General features: G+C 39.0%; 3 protein-coding genes across 3 annotated transcripts in view; 2 read left to right on the forward strand and 1 right to left on the reverse strand.

Moving 5' to 3' along the window:
• Positions 1-3,107: 3,107 nt before the first annotated feature.
• LOC121544318 (gap junction beta-4 protein-like) lies at positions 3,108-5,375 on the reverse strand. Its single transcript, XM_041854237.1, has 2 exons — positions 5,256-5,375; positions 3,108-4,026 (listed from the first exon to the last, which is right to left on the reverse strand). The coding sequence occupies exon 2, from the start codon at positions 3,998-4,000 to the stop codon at positions 3,191-3,193; it is 810 nt and encodes a 269-aa protein (XP_041710171.1). The 5' UTR covers positions 4,001-4,026; positions 5,256-5,375; the 3' UTR covers positions 3,108-3,190.
• A 7,320-nt stretch (positions 5,376-12,695) lies between these two features.
• Positions 12,696-17,462, forward strand: LOC121544319 (protein tyrosine phosphatase type IVA 2). Its single transcript, XM_041854238.1, has 7 exons — positions 12,696-12,833; positions 13,372-13,500; positions 13,743-14,271; positions 14,447-14,539; positions 14,773-14,903; positions 15,074-15,148; positions 16,661-17,462. The coding sequence occupies exons 3-7, from the start codon at positions 14,176-14,178 to the stop codon at positions 16,770-16,772; spliced, it is 507 nt and encodes a 168-aa protein (XP_041710172.1). The 5' UTR covers positions 12,696-12,833; positions 13,372-13,500; positions 13,743-14,175; the 3' UTR covers positions 16,773-17,462.
• A 206-nt stretch (positions 17,463-17,668) lies between these two features.
• The window catches only part of LOC121544729 (apoptosis-stimulating of p53 protein 1), a 63,317-nt gene continuing 60,914 nt past the window's right edge, over positions 17,669-20,071 (forward strand). The window contains exon 1 of the mRNA XM_041854827.1: positions 17,669-18,527. Within this exon, the coding sequence (XP_041710761.1) occupies positions 18,519-18,527 (9 nt within the window). The 5' untranslated portion in view covers positions 17,669-18,518. The remainder of the gene's footprint in view (positions 18,528-20,071) is intronic.

Here is a 20,071-nt window from a genome sequence, read left to right on the forward strand (position 1 = left end):
ATAATTATATTTCCAGGCCATCATGCGCTCATTAAATCGCATGCTTTAAATCCCATTTCGTTTTGCTTACGGCAATATTATCAATTATATATTTTCGCGCTATCTGTAACTTATCCCTTTTAAAAAAACCTTCTTGAGGATAAACATTATCTGTCCATGCTGATAAATCACTGAGAAATGGTTCTCCATAGACAAATTCTAATTTACTTAACATCCATTCGCGCATTGTCTGATTTTCGATACTTTTAGTAGAGACTTGTTTAAAATGCGGATTTGTCTGTAATAATTTAGTCATTTCCTTTCTCTCTCTTCGAGGTGAATGAAGCTCTGATTTATTCTTGTGATTGTCTTGCCAGATTCCAGTCTACTAAGTTGACGCTATTGTTTTTATTATTAGTTCATGCAATATTAGTAATCAAATACAGTACTTGAATCAAATCCCCAACTTGATCTTTGCCTATTTTGTCATTGGTGCTATGATTCAACATGCTTAATTGTATCTGCTATCTCTCCTGGCCGTTTTGAGTAATTCACAAAGGAGTAATTATCCCTTCACCAAGGTAGTCTAACTCTCAGAGGACCGATCATAGGCCTCAAACCCATTCTTTATGATGCTTATAAACATCAAAGGACTCAAACCTGTACCAAAATGACTCCAACCTTTAACAAATCTTGTTGAGGACTTGAACCTCATAACAAAGGACTCTAACCTTTATCCCTAAGCTTGTTGAGGACTTGAACCTCACAACTTTTTCACATTAAAGGACTCAAACCTATATCTTTATCCTCTGTAGTCTTTACTCATTAATCTGAACGAACCCTGTTTTGAATCATAGCACCATGTCATTGTCTAATTTTATATTTCTCCTTACATCTCATTAAATAACTCGATACAACTCATCTTCCCCCTTTAAAATATTGAATTTTAAACGTTCTTTACAGCTCAGCCTTACCACAGATAAGCAGAGTTTAACATAATCATTTAAAAAAAAGTCTGCTTACCTGTCGGCTAGGATGAAACTGTATTCCGTTCGTAGACGCCATTCTGTTATGATGTGTTTCTCTGGTATCAAGTAATTCAGGATACAAGAATATACTTAAACAATTATATGGAGACTTGATGCAAAGTATTTAATTGATACGGTACTGGGTTCGTATAACAAACGGCACGTGCTTCGCCTCTTGTCATCTGAACTCTGGACAAAGGAAATCTCTCAGTTTATATACTTCATGTTACATGTTTCTTCAACAACATCTGACAATCTTCAGTGGACACTCCCCACCCTGATGGTACCAGCTTGTACTCAAGTCAGTATATTCCATCAATCAATAATTCTAAGATAAGCACCAGTAAGCTCCCTCGACATACTGGAATCCTTACCATTCAGACTCTGTGGCACCAAGAGTTACCTATCTAACAGATTTAACTTTGTTCCCACAACACTAGGACAAGACGTTATATCAGTCATTTAGCAGACGATCTTATCCAGAGCTATTTACAGTTAATGCATTCATCTTAAGATAGCTAGGTGGGACAACCACATATCTCAGTCATAGTAAGTACATTTCCCCTCCATACAGTAGTTACCAGCAAAGTCAGTGCAATATGTATTTACATTTTAGTCATTTAGCAGATGCTCTTATCCAGAGTGATTTACAGCTAGTGCATTCAGCTTAAGATAGCTAGGTGGGACAACCACATATCTCAGTCATAGTACAGTTGAAGTCGGAAGTTTACATACACCTTAGCCAAATACATTTAAACTCAGTTTTTCAAAATTCCTGACATTTAATCCTTGTAAAACTTCCCTGTCTTAGGTCAGTTAGGATCACCACTTTATTTTAAGAATGTGAAATGTCAGAATAATAGTAGAGAGAATTATTTATTTCAGCGTTCATCACATTCCCAGTGGGTCAGAAGTTTACATACACTAATTTAGTATGTGGTAGCATTGCCTTTAAATTGTTTAACTTGGGTCAAACATTTCGGGTAGCCTTCCACAAGCTTCCCACAGTAAGGTGGGTGAATTTTGGCCCATTCCTCCTGACAGAGCAGGTGTAACTGAGTCAGGTTTATAGGCCTCCTTGCTCGCACACACTTTTTCAGTTCTGCCCACACATTTTCTATAGGATTGAGGTCAGGGCTTTATGATGGCCACTCCAATACCTTGACTTTGTTGTCCTTAAGCCATTTTGCCACAACTTTGGAAGTATGCTAGGGGTCATTGTCCATTTGGAAGACCCATTTGCGACCAAGCTTTTAACTTCCTGGCTGATGTCTTGAGATGTTGCTTCAATATATCCACATAATTTTCCTTCTTCATGATGCCATCTATTTTGTGAAGTGCACCAGTCCCTCCTGCAGCAAAGCACCCCACAGCATGATGCTGCCCCCCCCGTGCTTCACGGTTGGGATGCTGTTCTTCGGCTTGCAAGCCCCCCTTTTTCCTCCAAACATAACGATGGTCATTATGGCCAAACAGTTCTATTTTAAGTATGATCTTTGTCCCCATGTGCAGTCTGGCTTTTTCATGGCGGTTTTGGAGCAGTGGCCAAAGTACATTCATCTCTAGGAGACAGAATGCGTCTCCTTCCTGAGCGGTATGATCGCTGCGTGGTCCCATGGTGTTTATACTTGCGTACTATTGTTTGTACAGATGAACGTGGTACCTTCAGGCGTTTGGAAATTGCTCCCAAGGATGAACCAGACTTATGGAGGTCTACAATTCTTTTTCTGGGGTCTTGGCTAATTTCATTAGATTTTCCCATGATGTTAAGCAAAGAGGCACTGAGTTTGAAGGTAGGCCTTGAAATACATCCACAGGTGCACCTCCAATTGACTCAAATGATGTCAATTAGCCTATCAGAAGCTTCTAAAGCCATGACATCATTTTCTGGATTTTTCCAAGCTGTTTAAAGGCACAGTCAACTTAGTGTATGTAAACTTCTGACCCACTGGAATTGTGATACAGTGAATTATAAGTGAAATAATCTGTCTGTAAACAATTGTTGGAAAAATTGCTTGTGTCATGCACAAAGTAGATGTCCTAACCGACTTGCCAAAACTATAGTTTGTTAACAAGTAATTTGTGGAGTGGTTGAAAAACAAGTTTTAATTACTCCAACCTAAGTGTATGTAAACTTCTGAAATGTTTCAGTCTAATATGCACCAAAATCAAACAGATCAGGGCTACAGGCTTGTGGCAGCAGCCTCCTCTGTCTTCTTCTGTCTGCTGATGTTCTCTTGGCTCCCAATAGTTGGATCTACCCTGATATATGATGACCTCGGCGGAGCGATGTTGGTGACCTCATGGCACTCAGCGAAGAGAAGTCTCTCGTTGGCCTGCTGTACTTTGAGCACCTTCTGTAACCGCTTGCCCACCAGATAGAACATCTCCAGGATGCACATGAAGATGCAGACGGCTGAGGAGACCACCATGAAGATGGTGAAGATCTTCTTCTCTGTGGGCCTGGATATGTAGCAGTCCACTGTGTTGGGGCAAGGTTCGAGGGCACACTTCGAGAGACGTGGCATGTCATAGCCTTTGTAGATATAGTAGAGAATGTAGAGGAAGGCTGCATCAACCCCGGCCTTGAAGATCAGGCTGACCAGGTAGGTCCACCACAGGCCTCCACGTTTCTTCCCCGGGTTGGCATACAGGTGAGAGCCCTTGTGCTGAGAAGCGTACTTTGAATCCTTCCCCTCGCGGTACTTGACGTGAGCCACGACCATGAGAGATGGACAGGTGACGAAGATTAACTGGAGGGCCCACAGGCGGATGTGTGAGATGGGGAAGATGCTGTCGTAACAGACGTTGGTGCAGCCGGGCTGCCTGGTGTTGCACACAAAGTCCTTGCTCTCGTCTCCCCACACGCGCTGGGCGGCAACCACAAACACCATGATACGGAACACAAACACCATGGACAGCCACACACGGCCAAACACAGTGGAGTACTTGTTGACCCCGCTGAGGAGGCTCTCTAGTGCTGACCAGTTCATCCCTGCGGCCTGTCAACACTGGCACCCTAAACACAAAGAGAGTCAGAAGTCAGTCACAAGGCAAAATGGTCACACACAGGGTTACAACTAGTCTGTAATCAATTAAATAAATACATAGACTAAACCTGACCATAAGGACACTGACACAGCCAATCTTCCATCCTTTTCAGTGCAGTTAAATGCATTATTTTCTGAGTGATTGCATTAGTTCTCGCTTGCTACTCTGTGAGTACAAAGCAGTGTAGGCATTGAGGTTACTAAATCCAACACTAAAATCTCCATGAAGAAACCACACCTAATTTATTTAAAATAGAGGAAGTCGATTTATTGTAAAATCAGAGCACTTTCGATGAAGAGAAGTTAGATAATTGAATTCTTGACTCATCATTTCATCGATCATGAATCTAACAAGACCTAAATGGCCTACAGCATGTGTATCTGTTTTTGTGTTACGTCCTCTTTAATTAGTCCATGGAGATTAAACTAATCTACCTTCTCATAGGATTTATCCGCTCTAAAGGCTTTTAGCGCTTCGAAGCACAGCAATCAATTTAGAAACTGTAGGCCTTACGGAAGAAAAAAAAATGGAAGACCTACTTTTCCATAATGTCAGTAATGATGTCATCATGTAAAATGATACCATTGTATTTTTATGCCTCCCGAAACCACTCAGACTATTAATTATATATTTACTGTTAGAGCGTAGGCCTGTATTTGACAAGTATTCAGTATTGCAGATCATAATTGTATTTGATTTATTGATTAATTATTACTGAAGTCTTTGCAACAACAGTACTTGCCAGTAAATAGTCATTTAAATGTGTACAGAGGTAATGCTATGTTGGTAGAAAGCAAAAGTGTGTCATCACTACATTCACAACACATCACGGGTCTCTAAGCAACATTAGTCTAAAGCAACATTCACTGAACAAACAGACTGTGATTGATTTGATGTACATTTAATGTAAGGTGTCTTTAAGTGTCCTAAAAGGCGTATGTCAAATAAAATGTATTATTATTATTATTAAAGACATGTTAAGCACCTTGAGTATAGAACACCTAATGTGTAGAGATAATAAACATGCAGTATTAGGGAGACAGCAGGTATGGAAACAGGAGTGGCTCTATTGTACAGAGCGTCTACTGTGACAGGCCTATCGTACCCCCAGGTCTCTGAATTTTAAGTTCATTTCTCCTCATTTCCCTAAGACAATATAGTTAAGACATGCCTTCATTAAAGTAGGCTGAAACTTACCTTACTTGGGATATGAACTGGGATCTGAAAAATGTAAGTATTCCAGCGGAACAAACACAGCAGGAAACTACCCTCAGGTATCTGTCTCTCCCATCTCGGAAATCCTGTCCAACCTGTTCATGGGCCTAGCCTGTCTGTGTCACATGGAAAACTACAGAGCGCAAACAGCCTAGCCTACCAGACTAGTAAACTACTGTATACTATTGGCAGTGGTGTCGTTTTTCTAACTGCTAAACAAAGGGTGTGTGGGTGTGTGTTTATCTATTCATGAGGACTCAAGGAAACCACACAAGAACAGACCTGTCAGTCCAAGCCCACTACCTCAGAGAGAGAGAGGGAAACCCTAGACCTACTCCAATTTGCATACTGCCCCAACATATCCACAGATGATGCAATCTCTATTGCACTCCACACTGCCCTTTCCCACCTGGACAAAAGGAACACCTACGTGAGAATGCTATTCATTGACTACAGCTCAGCGTTCAACACCATAGTGCCCTCAAAGCTCATCACTAAGCTAAGGACCCTGGGACTAAACACCTCCCTCTGCAACTGGATCCTGGATTTCCTGACGGGCCGCCCCCAGGTGGTAAGGGTAGGTAACAACACGTCTGCCACGCTGATCCTCAACAGGGGTGCGTGCTCAGTCCCCTCCTGTACTCCCCGTTCACCCATGACAGCATGGCCAGGCAAACTCCAACACCATCATTAAGTTTGCTGACTACACAACAGTGGTAGGCCTGATCAAGATAACAACCTCTCCCTCAATGTGATCAAGACAAAGGAGATGATTGTGGACTACAGGAAAAGGAGGAACGAGCATGCCCCCATTCTCATCGATGGGGCTGTAGTGGAGCAGGTTGAGAGCTTCAAGTTCCTTGGTGTCCACATCACCAACAAACTATCATGGTCCAAACATACCAAGACAGTCGTGAAGAGGGCATGACAAAGCCTATTCCCCCTCAGGAGACTGAAAAGATTTGGCATGGGTCCTCAGATCCTCAAAAAGTTATACAGCTGCACCATCGAGAGCATCCTGACTGGTTGCATCACTGCCTGGTATACCCCCCCACCCACCCCCTCTTTTACGCTGCTGCCACTCTCTGTTTGTTATCTATTCATAGTCACTTTAACTCTACCAACTTGTACATATTACCTCAATTACCTCGACTAACCTGTGCCCCCGCACATTGACTCTGTACCGGTAACCCCTGTATATAGCCTCACTACTGTTATTTTACTGCTGCTCTTTAATTATTAATTATTAATTATAATTTATAGTTATTTCTTATTTTTTACTTATCTATTTTATTAGTATTTTTTATTTTTATTTTTATTTATTTTTATTTTTTTTCGGGGGGAATGGATCAGCTTAATATTGCAGATAGATTGTATCTTCTATCAATGTAATTGTCTGCATCACTTCCAATCCCCCATGTTTTTTTTTTCTTTTTATATATATATATACTCCCCTTTATTACTTTTCAACCCCACCATCCTTTCCCTACTTGGAGTAAATTAGTGAACAACAATGCCCAGGCCTCTACTTCCGGTCTATACTTACTATCTACACCTTATGGACAGAGTTAATTTTACAATAATTCTATTATATATATATATATATATTTTTTTTAATTTATTTATTTTTGCTCCTGAACTTCTTCTACTCTCAACCTCTCCGATCATTTTCATGATGTCCATCCGGTTTGCTTCTATATGCCATATCTTTCTAACTGTGCTCTTTCCCAAAAGCTCCCAACATACAACCTATATACTTATTATGGACACAGTATGCTTACATTATTAGCTATCTTTGTTATTATTTGTTGTTATTTGTTATTAGTCCCATCCTTCAACTCTATTCAATACCTCCCATCTATCTCTTAACACCATCCATATAGGATTTCTATTTGCCATATATATTTCAACCGTACTGTGATGTTTTACAAAAGTTCTGAACCTTTCTATTCTCATTGCTTCTACAGATTGTGAAATAAAAATAAACATTTTTGCTAAAAGTATTATTATGTTATTGATTGATTGACTATGACTTTTCAGATCACCCAGTAATGCTATCTGCAAGGTTAGCTCCAGGTAAATATTGCAATCCTTTAGCCATTCCTGGACCTGTGTCCAAAAACAAGCTACAAATGGACAGAACCAAAACAAATGATCTAATGATTCTGTCTCTTCACAGCAAAATCTGCAGAGCTGGGAAGATTGTATCCCCCATATAAATAACATTCTATTGGTAGCAAGAATTTTGTATAATAATTTAAATTGAAAGATTCTAATTTTTGAATCCGGTGTCGTTTTGCGTGTCAGTTCATAAACACTATGCCATGGGATCGGTACGTCAAAGATCTCTTCCCAACTATTTTGCAATCTATATGGGACGGCTGTCAATCCTTTGGTCCTTAAGTGGAACTGATATACTTTTTTATTTATCACAGTTTTCCTTAACCAATTAAGTTCTTTAATGCAAGGCCGACAGACAAGTTCCTTACTTTCTCCCCCTTCCACTTTCCTCTTCCACTTTTGCGGTAAGGCTGCAATTATTTGGTTGTAATTTTGGGTAGAGCAGACATTTCCATATGTTTTTGTTAGCTGCATGTGTGTCATAACTCCACCAGTCCTACCGATGATATCATTTACGAAGATTATACATTTTTTAAACATTCTGTCAAAAAATAAAGGTTTTTTGTCAATTAGTATATTTGAATTTAACCACAATATTTGTTGCATTATTTGTTCTGTCGTTTCTGGAGGATTAAATTGAAATTGCAACCAACTTTCTATGGCTTGTTTTAGAAATAGTGACATTTGGGAGATTATTTCCTTTTCAAATAACTGAAAGTGAGAGGTTGTAATCTGAATAAAGGGAAAAAGGCCTTTCTTGAACATTGGGTGAGACAATCTTACTAATTTGCTTGAGAACCAGTTCGGATTTAAGTATAACTTTTGTATGACTGAAGCTTTTAGTGATAGGTCTAATGCTTTAATATTTAATAATTTCTGTCCTCCGAATTCATATTCATTATATAAATATGCTCTTTTAATTTTGTCTGGCTTGCCGTTCCAAATAAAATTGAATATTTTTTTCTCATATAATTTAAAAAACTGTTCGCTAGGCGTAGGCAAGACCATAAGCAAATAGGTAAACTGGGATAATACTAAAGAGTTAATCAGGGTGATTTTTCCTTTCCATGGTAGTAAGATCTTATCTATTTTTGCTAACTTTCTATTAAAATGTATTGAAGTGAGATCATTTATTTCCTTTGGGATATGTATTCCGAATATATCCACATCACCATCAGACCATTTTATTGGTAAACTACATGGTAATGTAAAAATTGTATTTTTTAGTGATCCAATACGTAATATAGTACATTTGTCATAATTTGGTTGTAATCCAGAGAGGTTAGAAAATGTATCTAGATCCTCTATGAGGCTGTGGAGGGATTCTAGTTGTGGATTTAAAAGAAAACATGAATCATCAGCGTACAATGACACCTTTGTTTTTAAGCCCTGTATTTCTAATCCTCTGATATTATTATTGGATCTGATTTTAATAGCTAACATCTCGATGGCCACAATAAATAGATATGCCGATAGTGGACAACCTTGTTTCACTCCTCTTGACAGTTTAAAACTTTCTGAGAAATAGCCATTATTTACTATTTTACACCTAGGGTTACTATACATGATTTTGACCCATTTTATAAGAGATTCTCCAAAATTGAAATGCTCCAGGCATTTATATATAAACCCCAGTCGAACTTTATCAAATGCCTTTTCGAAGTCTGCTATGAATAGCAGGTCTGGTTTCATATATTTTCCATAGTATTGTTTCCAATACTTGCCTTATATTATCTCCAATGTATCTTCCATGTAAAAAACCTGTCTGATTAGAATGAATAATATCCGACAATACCTTTTTAATTCTATGCGCTATACATTTTGCTAGGATTTTTGCATCACAACACTGAAGTGTAAGGGGCCTCCAATTTTGTAAATGGACTGGATCTTTATATTTTCCACTTGTATCCTGTTTCAGTAATAATGAGATCAGACCTTCTTCTTGAGTGTCAGATAATCTACCATTTACATAGGAGTGGTTAAAACATGCTAATAACGGTCCTCTTAGTATATCAAAAAAGGTTTGGTATACCTCGACTGGTATGCCATCCAACCCTGGAGTTTTCCCAGACGTAAAGTCTTTAATTGCATCCAGAAGTTCCTCCTCTGTAATTTCACCTTCACATGAGTCTTTCTGTGTGGCTGTTAATTTGACATTATCAATAGAAAAAAAATCTCTACAATTAGCTTCAGTTAGAGGAGATGGAGGCGACTGAAAAGAAAACATATGCTTAAAGTACTTTGTTTCTTCCTTCAAAATATCATTTGGTGAATTATGGGTGACTCCGTCAATTGTAACCAGTTTCATTAAGTTCTTTTTGGTAGCATTCCTATGTTGAAGATTAAAAAGAATTTTGTGCATTTTCCCCCATATTCCATCCAGTTTGCTTTATTTTTTATAATATATTACACTTGATCTTTCTTGAATAAGTTTCTCAATTTCTTTTTGTTTTTCCTCTAATTTATTCTGAGCCTCTATGTTACAGTTTTTATTGCCATCTATCTGTTCTGTTAGATTTTCTATTTCCTTTCTTAGTATAAACTCTTTTGACCTAAATTGCTTTTGTTTTCGAGATGAGTACTGAATTGCATGGCCTCTAAAGGCACATTTAAAGGTGTCCCATACAATAAGGGGATTCGCTGTACCTATGTTATGTTGGAAAAACTCAGTTATAAATTCCTTTGTTCTAATTATAAATAAATTATCATCCAATAGGCTTTGATTAAATTTCCAATATCCTCGCCCCACGTGGAAATTCAGTAAGAGTAATGTATATGCCTATTATATGATGGTCCGACCGCATTCTGTCCCCTATCAACACTTTTTTTTACTTTTGGTGCCAACGAGAATGAGATAAGAAAGAAGTCAAGACGACTAGCTTGATTCAGTCTCCGCCATGTATATCTCACTAGATCAGTATATTTAAGCCTCCATATATCTACTAGTTCTAATGTATCCATGACATTCACAATTTCCTTAAGAGCATGTGGGTGATTGTTTGTGGTGTGATTTCCTTTACGGTCCATTGAGCTATTTAAAACAGTATTATAATCCCCCACCATAATAATATTGTCTTGAGTTGCTTGCAGGCTTGATAATTTATTATATATATTGTCAAAGAATTGTGGATCATCATTATTTGGTCCGTAAAGGTTAATGAGCCATATCTGTTTATGGTCCAATAACATATTTAAAATAATCCATCTACCTTGTGTATCTATTTGTACAATTTGCACATTCGGATCGAAATTACTATTAATTAATATCATCACCCCTTTTGAATTTCTTTGCCCATGGGAGAAGTATATTCCCCCCATTCTTTTTCCACGCTACTTCATCTCGAATTGTTGAATGAGTTTCCTGTATACAATAGATATTATATTCCTTCTCTTTGAGCCATGTAAATATTGTTCTTCTTTTGTTATTATCAGCTAAGCCATTACAATTATAACTGGCTATACTTATTTCACCATACACCATAATGAGATACAAGTTTCAAGTCTATTTATCATTATATATGTTTGTAAAAAATAGCGTAATGATTGAGTGTCCATATAGCTGTACCGTGATATTTGCATTGCTACGGAGTAACCCTTCAATTGTTCTCCACTAATTCCCCCGCTAAAGCCCCTCCCCATCCCAAGTTGAGCCGTCATCCCAGTGATCAGCATCCCACCCACGTCCCTCCGTATCCCTAAGGCCCCGAGAGGCCAGGACCCATCCATCGAAAACAGCACACAGTGCCACCCACAAAACAGAAGCAGATTAACCGCCAAAAGCATTTCCAATGCTTTCACCTCTATATATATATATATATATATATATATATATATATATATATCTATATAACTATTTTTTTTTAAATTATGCATATCTATTTTTTACTTAACACTTATTTTTCTTAAAACTGCATTGTTGGTTAAGGGCTTGTAAGTAAGCATTTCACTGTAAGGTCTACACCTGTTGTATTCGGCGCATGTAACAAATACAATTTGATTTGATTTGATTTGAGAGAGCGCAAGAGAGAGAGAGAGAGAGAGAAGGAAAGCTTTGACTATGTACAGACTCAGTGAGCATAGCCTTGCTATTGAGAAAGGCCGCCGTAGGCAGACCTGGCTCTCAAGAGAAGACAGGCTATGTGCACACTGCCCACAAAATTAGGTGGAAACTGAGCTGCACTTCCTAACCTCCTGCCAAATGTATGACCATATTAGAGACACATATTTCCCTCAGATTACAGCGATCCACAAAGAATTTAAAAACAAACCCAATTTTGATAAACTCCCTTATCTACTGGGTGAAAAACCACAGTGTGCCATCACAGCTGCAAGATTTGTGACCTGTTGCCACAAGAAAATGGCAACCAGTGAAGAACAAACACCATTGTAAATACAACCCATATTTATGTTTATTTATTTTCCCATTTGTACTTTAACTATTTGCACATTGTTACAACACTGTATATATACATAATATGACATTTGAAATGTCTTTATTCTTTTGAAACTTCTGAGTGTAATGTTTACTGTTAATATTTATTGTTTATTTCACTTTTGTTTACTATCTACTTCACTTGCTTTGGCAATGTTAACACACGTTTCCCATGCCAATAAAGCCCTTAAATTGAATTGAATTGAATTGAAATTGAATTGAGAGAGAGAGAGAGAGAGAGAGAGAGAGAGAGAGAGTATGGCTTTGAGTTATGAGAGCATCATAGGCCTACTGTAAGCAGTAAGTGTAATAGTAGCATTTCACACATGTGGTATCTATGTTAATACTTATAACTGTAGTTACTTTATGTAGCCTAAGATTCAGTGGAGGCTGGTGGGAGAAGCTATAGGAGGACGGGCTCATTGTAATGGCTGGAATGAAATAAATGGAACGTTATCAAACACATCAAACATATGGAAACCACGTTTGACTCCGTTCCTTCATTCTATTCCAGCCATTACAATGCCTTCCTCCTATAGCTCCTCCCTCCAGTCCCCGCTGCTAAAATTGCATAACACAGAATGATGACTGAATAACCTCTATGGCAATTCATGTAAATTGACGTAAATGTAAATGCATCTACTAGATTTCTTGTCAAGGCAGGGTTTCTTTGTATAGTGTCTTTGCCGTCAGAATTGGGCAAACATTCAATATCCTCTATCACCATCAAGGTCTATCATTGAATTAACATGAAATAATCCAAAAAACAATGTTGTATTCTTTCTCCAAATTACTGTGTGACTCCCTCTAGTGTTGAGAACCTGAATGAAAATGCTCACTGTATTTTTTTCCAGCACACACGTTGACGTCACGTATGTCACGTGGTATAATACCAAGCAGCTAGCAAGCTAAAGCTTTTTAGCACTGCTGTCAACAAACGGATATGTTGCTTTTGTCAACCAGTCTTTCATCGAATTTTCATTGAAGACGTCAATCAACAGCTTTTTGTAAGTAACTAACTAGTTACCTACACATACTTCATGTCCTCTTGTTATTGTTTTGCCGGAATGTATTTATGTAGCTAGCCAACGTTAGCTAGCTAGTTTGATCTGCTGCGTTGCTAACGTGCTAGCTAACCTAGCTTGACTCCCAAATACTGTCGCTAGCTATGGCAAATGGCTAATTTATTAGATTAACCTCTAGTAAGCTAATAACTAGCTACCCATGGTGGCTAAATGCAAGTGCTTTTGCAATAGCTACGTATATGGATATTATTGCATCATGTAATCATTACATTTACTGTATTGAATTATTCTTGCCAGAGAGAGACAGACAGTGATAGAGGGACAAAGAGAGAGAGAGAGAGAGCTGTAATGTTTGTAAATAAATTGTATTGTTCCTCTTCTATGAGCTGAATGAAACATTAATGGAATGTAAAATATTTATATTCAATTGTTACTGCAGTACGTTTAGGCTACACAGCATTGTTCCTAAACGTGGCTTTAATGTATAAGCTATGATTTAGCCTAATGCTTTCTTTTACAGGTCAGGAGCTCATTTTGAGCAGCAGGACCCCTAGGCTGTGCCACTGTAGAGAGAAGAATCAATGGTGTGCAGAGTTGCCACACCGCCTTGTGCACGCTGGATGAACGCAACGTTACTCAGCACACAACGGTTGGTTTGTTTCACTCATTGATTTTCTCAGTGTTATTCAACGTTAGGCTTATTTCATTATCGCAAATCAAAATTACATGAGACAGGTAATACAACGTGACATACATGAAATGGTCCAGTGCTGTATCCTATCCTACTTTGTTCTAACTGCAGCTAGTCTATTACATGTTAATTGGGCTGTGTTGCTGATAAAACCATTCCTCCCAGTGACTGTTATCTTCCTGTGAACTATATGTTTTCAGGCAGCACATTTATGGCGTTTGTGAGGGTGCGGCACTGTGGAGACTTCTGCCAAGCACAGCATCAGCACCTGTGAGCAGCCTGCAGCCAAACATATGAAGAAATACCCCATCAGAAGTCGACCAGTACTCCTGGAGAGAGAGAGGCTGATATTTCTCCAAGTATATGGCTTGGATTGAGCTAATCCGGCCACTAAACAACCACTAAATAATTCCTGAATGGGCTAGTTGGGATTTAAAATCTAAAGGGATACCCCTTTTCTTTAGTTTCCTTTTCATATTCCACTTTTTATTTACTTTTTCCCCATTCTCCATAGCCTATATCTTTCAATAACTACCGTTATACCCAATCTAGCTCCCATTTTGGAGTACTTTTCTCTACTACTGTACTGTACACCCTCTACTGGAAGACTGCCTTCTCCATCTGTCTGTCAAGATGAATCGCCCCGCCCCTGTTGAGATCTCCCATGACTGTATGAAGTTTCTGATCACCCACAATCCCACCAACACCCAGCTGGTGAAGTTTATAGAGGTACAGTATCATTGACTCCTACAAATACATGTCCCCTATGCTTTGCATTTAAATAAAGCATTGTGTTATTTGGTTTATAGAGTTCTTATATGTTAAACCAGATTTGGAATTAACTGAAAAACAGAAAGTGTGTTGAATGATTACTTACTGAACTAAAATCACTTATCTATTATAGGATCTGAAGGCTTTTGGGGTGCAGACACTGGTCAGAGTGTGTGATGCCACTTACGACAAAACCCCTGTGGAGCAGGAAGGCATCACTGTTGTGGTGAGACAACCGTTCTGTTCTGCCACTATCTTAACCTGTTAGAGACCTTCAAATTTGGTTGGAGTTGATTCAGGCATTCCTGGTCCAATTGTAGTTGTATCTGCATGACATCTAGGCCTGTCCTTTTCCTAATGATGGAGGTAGCATGAAAGCATTGGGCCTATCAATTACCCTACCTAATCAATTAATCCTTTTACAGAGCCTAATACCAAGCATATGTTCTCTCTAAACAGGATTGGCCCTTTGACGATGGTTCTTCACCCCCTGAACAAGTCGTTGATGACTGGCTCAACCTCCTGAAGTGTAAATTCAGAGATGAACCCGGTTGTTGCATTGCAGTGCATTGTGTGGCAGGGTTGGGTCGGTAAGTTGTCTACATACTGTACCTTCTCCTTCCTTCGAATGTCTGCTAGCCACCAACTCAAAGCAGTGTGTAGTGAATGTGGTTATTTAGTGAAGGAGGGATATTTTATATTACACCAACTTTTCCATCTCTACAGTACACTTGATATGATTGATATCATTTCTCCCCAGAGCCCCAGTCCTGGTAGCGTTGGCGTTGATTGAGTGTGGGATGGAGTATGAAGATGCTGTTCACTTTATAAGACAGTAAGTTATATAATAATACTAAATAATAATTTGGTGGGTGCTTATAATTTGTTCTATTTCACACATGTTCAAGTGTGTATTATACGCATGTGTGAATTGGAAATTAGTTTTTATGTATATCCCATTCTCCCTGAGACACCTTCGGAGAGTGGGGTCACGGCCAGGGATCAGCCATTATTGACGGCGACCCTGGAGCAATTAGGGTTAAGTGCCTGGCTCAAGGGCACATCGACAGGTTTTTCACCTAGTTGGCTCGGGGCTTTGTACCAGCAACCTTTCGGTTACTGGCGCAACGCTTTTAACCGGTAAACTACCTGCTGCCTGCAAGTTCTCTCCATTGATCATATTTTGATATTTCAACCATTTTCATGAATACTAACAAATGAATAATAATTTGCATGAATGATCAAATCTTCTTGCTACTGTGATTTAAAAAGGGAAGATGATATACAGTACCAGTCAAAAGTTGGGACACACCTACTCATTCAAGGGTTTTTCTTTATTTTTACTATTTTCTACATTGTAGAATAATAGGGATGACATCAAAACTATGAAATAACATATATGGAATCATGTAGTAACCAAAAAATAGTTAAACAAATCAAAATATATTTTAGAGTTTAGATTCTTCATAGTAGCCACCCTTTGCCTCGATGACAGCTTTGCACACTCTTGGCACTCTCTCAACCAGCTTCACCTGGAATGCTTTTCCAACAGTCTTGAAGGAGTTCCCACATATGCTGAGCACTTGTTGGCTGCTTTTCCTACACTCTGCGGTCCAACTCATCCCAAACCATCTCAATTGGGTTGAGGTCGGGTGATTGTGGAGGCCAGGTCATCTGATGCAGCACTCCATCACTCTCCTTCTTGGTCAAATAGCCCTTACACAGCCTGGAGATGTGTTGGGTCATTGTCCTGTTGAAAAACAAATGATAGTCCCACTAAGCGCAAACCAGATGGGATGGCGTATCGCTGCAGAATGCTGTGGTAGCCATGCTGGTTAAGTGTGCCTTGAATTCTAAATAAATCACTGACAGTGTCACCAGCAAAGCACTCCCACACCATCACACGTCCTCCTCCATGCTTCACGGTGAGAACCACACATGCGGAGATCATCCGTTCACCTACTCTGTGTCTCACAAAGACACCGCGGTTGGAACCAAAAATCTCAAATTTGGACTCATCAGACAAAAGGACAGATTTCCACCGGTCAAAATATATTTTGATTTGTTTAACACTTTTTTGGTTATTACATGATTCCATATGTTATTTCATAGTTTGATGTCTTCACTATTATTCTACAATGTAGAAAATAGTAAAAATAAAGAAAAACCCTTGAATGAGTAGGTGTGTCCAAACTTTTGACTGGGACTGTAAGTTATGATGAGGTGATTCCTGAATACGTCTTTCAATTTAAAATGCCATCAAAATGCCAAGTCATCAAAACTATCAGAAATCATCAAAATGGTTGCCATCAAAATGCCGTCATTTTGTCCATGTTTCTTCTCTCAGAAAGAGACGTGGAGCCTTCAACTCGAAACAACTAATGTACCTCGAAAACTACAAGCCCAAGATGCGTCTCCGCTTCAAAGATGCTAATGGACAAAATTGCTGCATTCAGTAAGAAGATGAGCGGTATTGTCAAGATTTACTCAACAAAGAAACTGACTACTATAAGAAAAGTTTTTGATTATACTCAAATAATGAAAAAATATACTCAAGAAAGGAAAAAAATAGTTATTGCTTACCAGTTTAAATAGTAACATTTAATTTGATCAAAGTAAACAATGTGAAAAGACCAGCTAGAGATTCATCTCAGAGTTGTTAGCGCTGCTGTTTTCCTCAACTACTGTAGTGATTCATTAAAGCAAGATGTTTAAAATTGTTCCTTGTTAGTGGTATGAGCATGTATGAGTTGTGCAAAGGCTACAATCTATTTGTCTGTTTAACAGCCTTTGTTAGTTTTTTTCCCAAAAATTATCATCAAGGATGAGCACAAATATGCATAAATACTGTATTTACCTGGTATTTTCAACGAAATTGTGTGGTAGAAATGAATTATAACTTATCTCAACATATTTGGGTAGCTGCCTGGTACCAAGTCGGGATTACTTTATTTTAATGACTATTACCGTGGTATTACAATTTACCATGTAATTTCAGAGTAAATACCTTAATTTTATTTAAGTAAGTTTTTGTGCAGTAAATAAGAGTGTTACGTGATCATGTTTTGGATTATGAGCACCACCACTACAATATGTAGGCCTACACACATTAGAAAACCTCAATAAATAAATTAAGTTAATACAATTCATTTGATGAATCCATGTTTCTTTTTTTGTCAGACCTGAACGATCCAATCAATTGTTTCCCCTCCCTTGCAACTAACCGTGTTTAGATACAACTCCAGCAACTAATTTCACAGTATGGGCACAAGATGACACTGACGTTCCATTTAAAACTGCATCATCCTTTTGAAACAGCTCTCATGAGAACAAACTTGGCTTAGATGTGTTAAAACAACTGGACAGTAGGAAGAATGCTCTGGTAGCATATTTTATTAGATTGATCAGTATTATTTTGAATATAGTTCTAGGTAAGAATATAATTATCAGAAAATAGAACAGTAGAACTACAGTCGGAGTGTTTCCTCTATGTGAAACATGCCTGTCATGACGTTTGTAGCTGCCGTTGGAAAGTGAGTTGCATTATCTTGTGAATTAAAAACAGTTCGCTGTTCTATTTTGATTTAGCTTGTCAAATAAACGAGGACGAGACCAGGGGCTGATAATAACTACATAGATTTTGCACCGACCGTCATAGGCTTGAAAGTCAAAGTAACATTGTTGCGGTTGGAATGGATTTGACGTCACGTTGTTTTCTTGATATGAAGCATACTTCAGAGCGTTTGGGTAAAACATTTTCTGTACTATCTCACGGATAACCATATAAGAGCAGGCATCTTTGCTAAAACAGCATTTTAGCGGACTTGTCCTGTCCTTGGATTATCCTATTTATTCGAGCGCGCGGGCGGTCGAACCCTCTAAAGGCAATCGGCGAATTATTTGTGGCGTGAACTTTCAGTCGCTGTCATTACAGCGTAAAGCTCAGCAGCAAATTCACTGAAACAACATGCCTCCCAACTACGCTGTGTGATGTTCTGTGACTATTGGGTGCCGTGACCTACTTCGCCCTCAGCGTCTAGTTATGTCTGCATCGCTGTGGGACCAAGTATCGTTACTTTAGGACCATTAAATCAGATTCTGCAGAGGGACGCACTCTACCATACCGACCAGTTATTTGGACCAGAGAGAGAGTGTTTCTCCAAGAGATTGGCTGGGATAAACATATTACTTGACTGACTGCAGTCATGATGCCGGTAAGTAAATTTAAAAAAATCGGATAGTTTTAGAAGTCTTGGAAATAGATATTGTGGATAGAATGAATAGATGCCTGTGGATAGCTTCGAGCAAATGAGCTCCTGTATAAAAAAACAACAACAACAAAAACGATGTTAAGATTAATAGAATTTAGATATGGATTTTGAGTGCAAAATTGAGTGGTGGGTGAGCTACAGTACTCGCATCAACGAGAGAGAGAGATGAATATGAAGCAGATATTTAGGGTAGCCTATGGAAGATCCCCACACAACAGTGCCCGGCAATACTGGTGGTCACCCACCAAGTGACGCACATTCACGATGACCTGTAACCTCCCTGTCAGTGTCAGTCCACCAGTAGCTGATGTCAGTGTAGGAAAGTACACACACACCCGGCTCCAACATGGATCTCCTCATGCCTGTTAACTGGCTTTTGCTCATTGTCCTATTTTTGACTTCTATAATTAGCGAGGCAGTGCAGTGGGTTGAAAGTTAAGAAATTCATAACTGCTTTATTCAAATAAAATTAAATTTTATTTGCCACATGCGCCGAATACAACAGGTTTAGACCTTACAGTGAAATGCTTACTTACAAGCCCTTAACCAACAATGCCGTTTTTAAGAAAAAAAAAGAAAAAAAGTGTTAAGTAGAAAATAGAAAATAGCAAATAATTAAAGAGCAGCAGTATAAGAAACTAACAGTAGGGAGGCTATATACATGGGGTACCGGTACAGATGTGTGGGGGCACCGATTAGTTGAGGTAATTGAGGTAATATGTACATGTGAGTAGAGTTAAAGTGACTATGCATAGATAATAAACAGAGTAGCAGCAGCGTAAAAAAATGGGGAGCAATGCAAATAGCCAGGGTAGCCATGATTAGCTGTTCAGGAGTCTTATGGCTTGGGGGTAGAAGCTGTTAAGAAGCCTTTTGGACATAGACTTGGTGCTCCGGTACCGCTTGCCGTGCGGTAGCAGAGAGAACAGTCTATGACTAGGGTGGATGGAGTCTTTGACAATTTTTAGGGCCTTCCTCTGGCACCGCCTGGTATAGAGGTCCTTGTTCTCAACTGGCTTACCTGGTTAAATAAAGGTAAAATAAAAAAAATGTCAGGAAGCTTGGCCCCAGTGATGTATTGGGCCGTACGCACTACCCTCTGTAGTGCCTTGCGGTCGGAGGCCGAGCAGTTGCCATACCAGGCGGTGATGCAACCAGTCAGGATGATCTCGATGGTGCAGCTGTATAACTTTTTGAGGATCTGAGGACCCATGCCAAATCTTTTCAGTCTCCTGAGGGGGAATAGGCTTTGTCGTGCCCTCTTCATGACTGTCTTGGTGTGTTTGGACCATGATAGTTTGTTGGTGATGTGGACACCAAGGAACTTGAAGCTCTCAACCTGTTCCACTACAGCCCTGTTGATGAGAATGGGGGCGTGCTCAGTCCTCTTTTTTTCTTCTTCCTGTAGTCCACAATCATCTCCTTTATCTTGATCACGTTGAGGGAGAGGTTGTTATCCTGGCACCACATGGCCAGGTCTCTGACCT

This window comes from Coregonus clupeaformis, chromosome 29 (genome assembly GCF_020615455.1).
Source record: "Coregonus clupeaformis isolate EN_2021a chromosome 29, ASM2061545v1, whole genome shotgun sequence".
NCBI classification, from domain to species: Eukaryota; Metazoa; Chordata; class Actinopteri; order Salmoniformes; family Salmonidae; genus Coregonus; species Coregonus clupeaformis.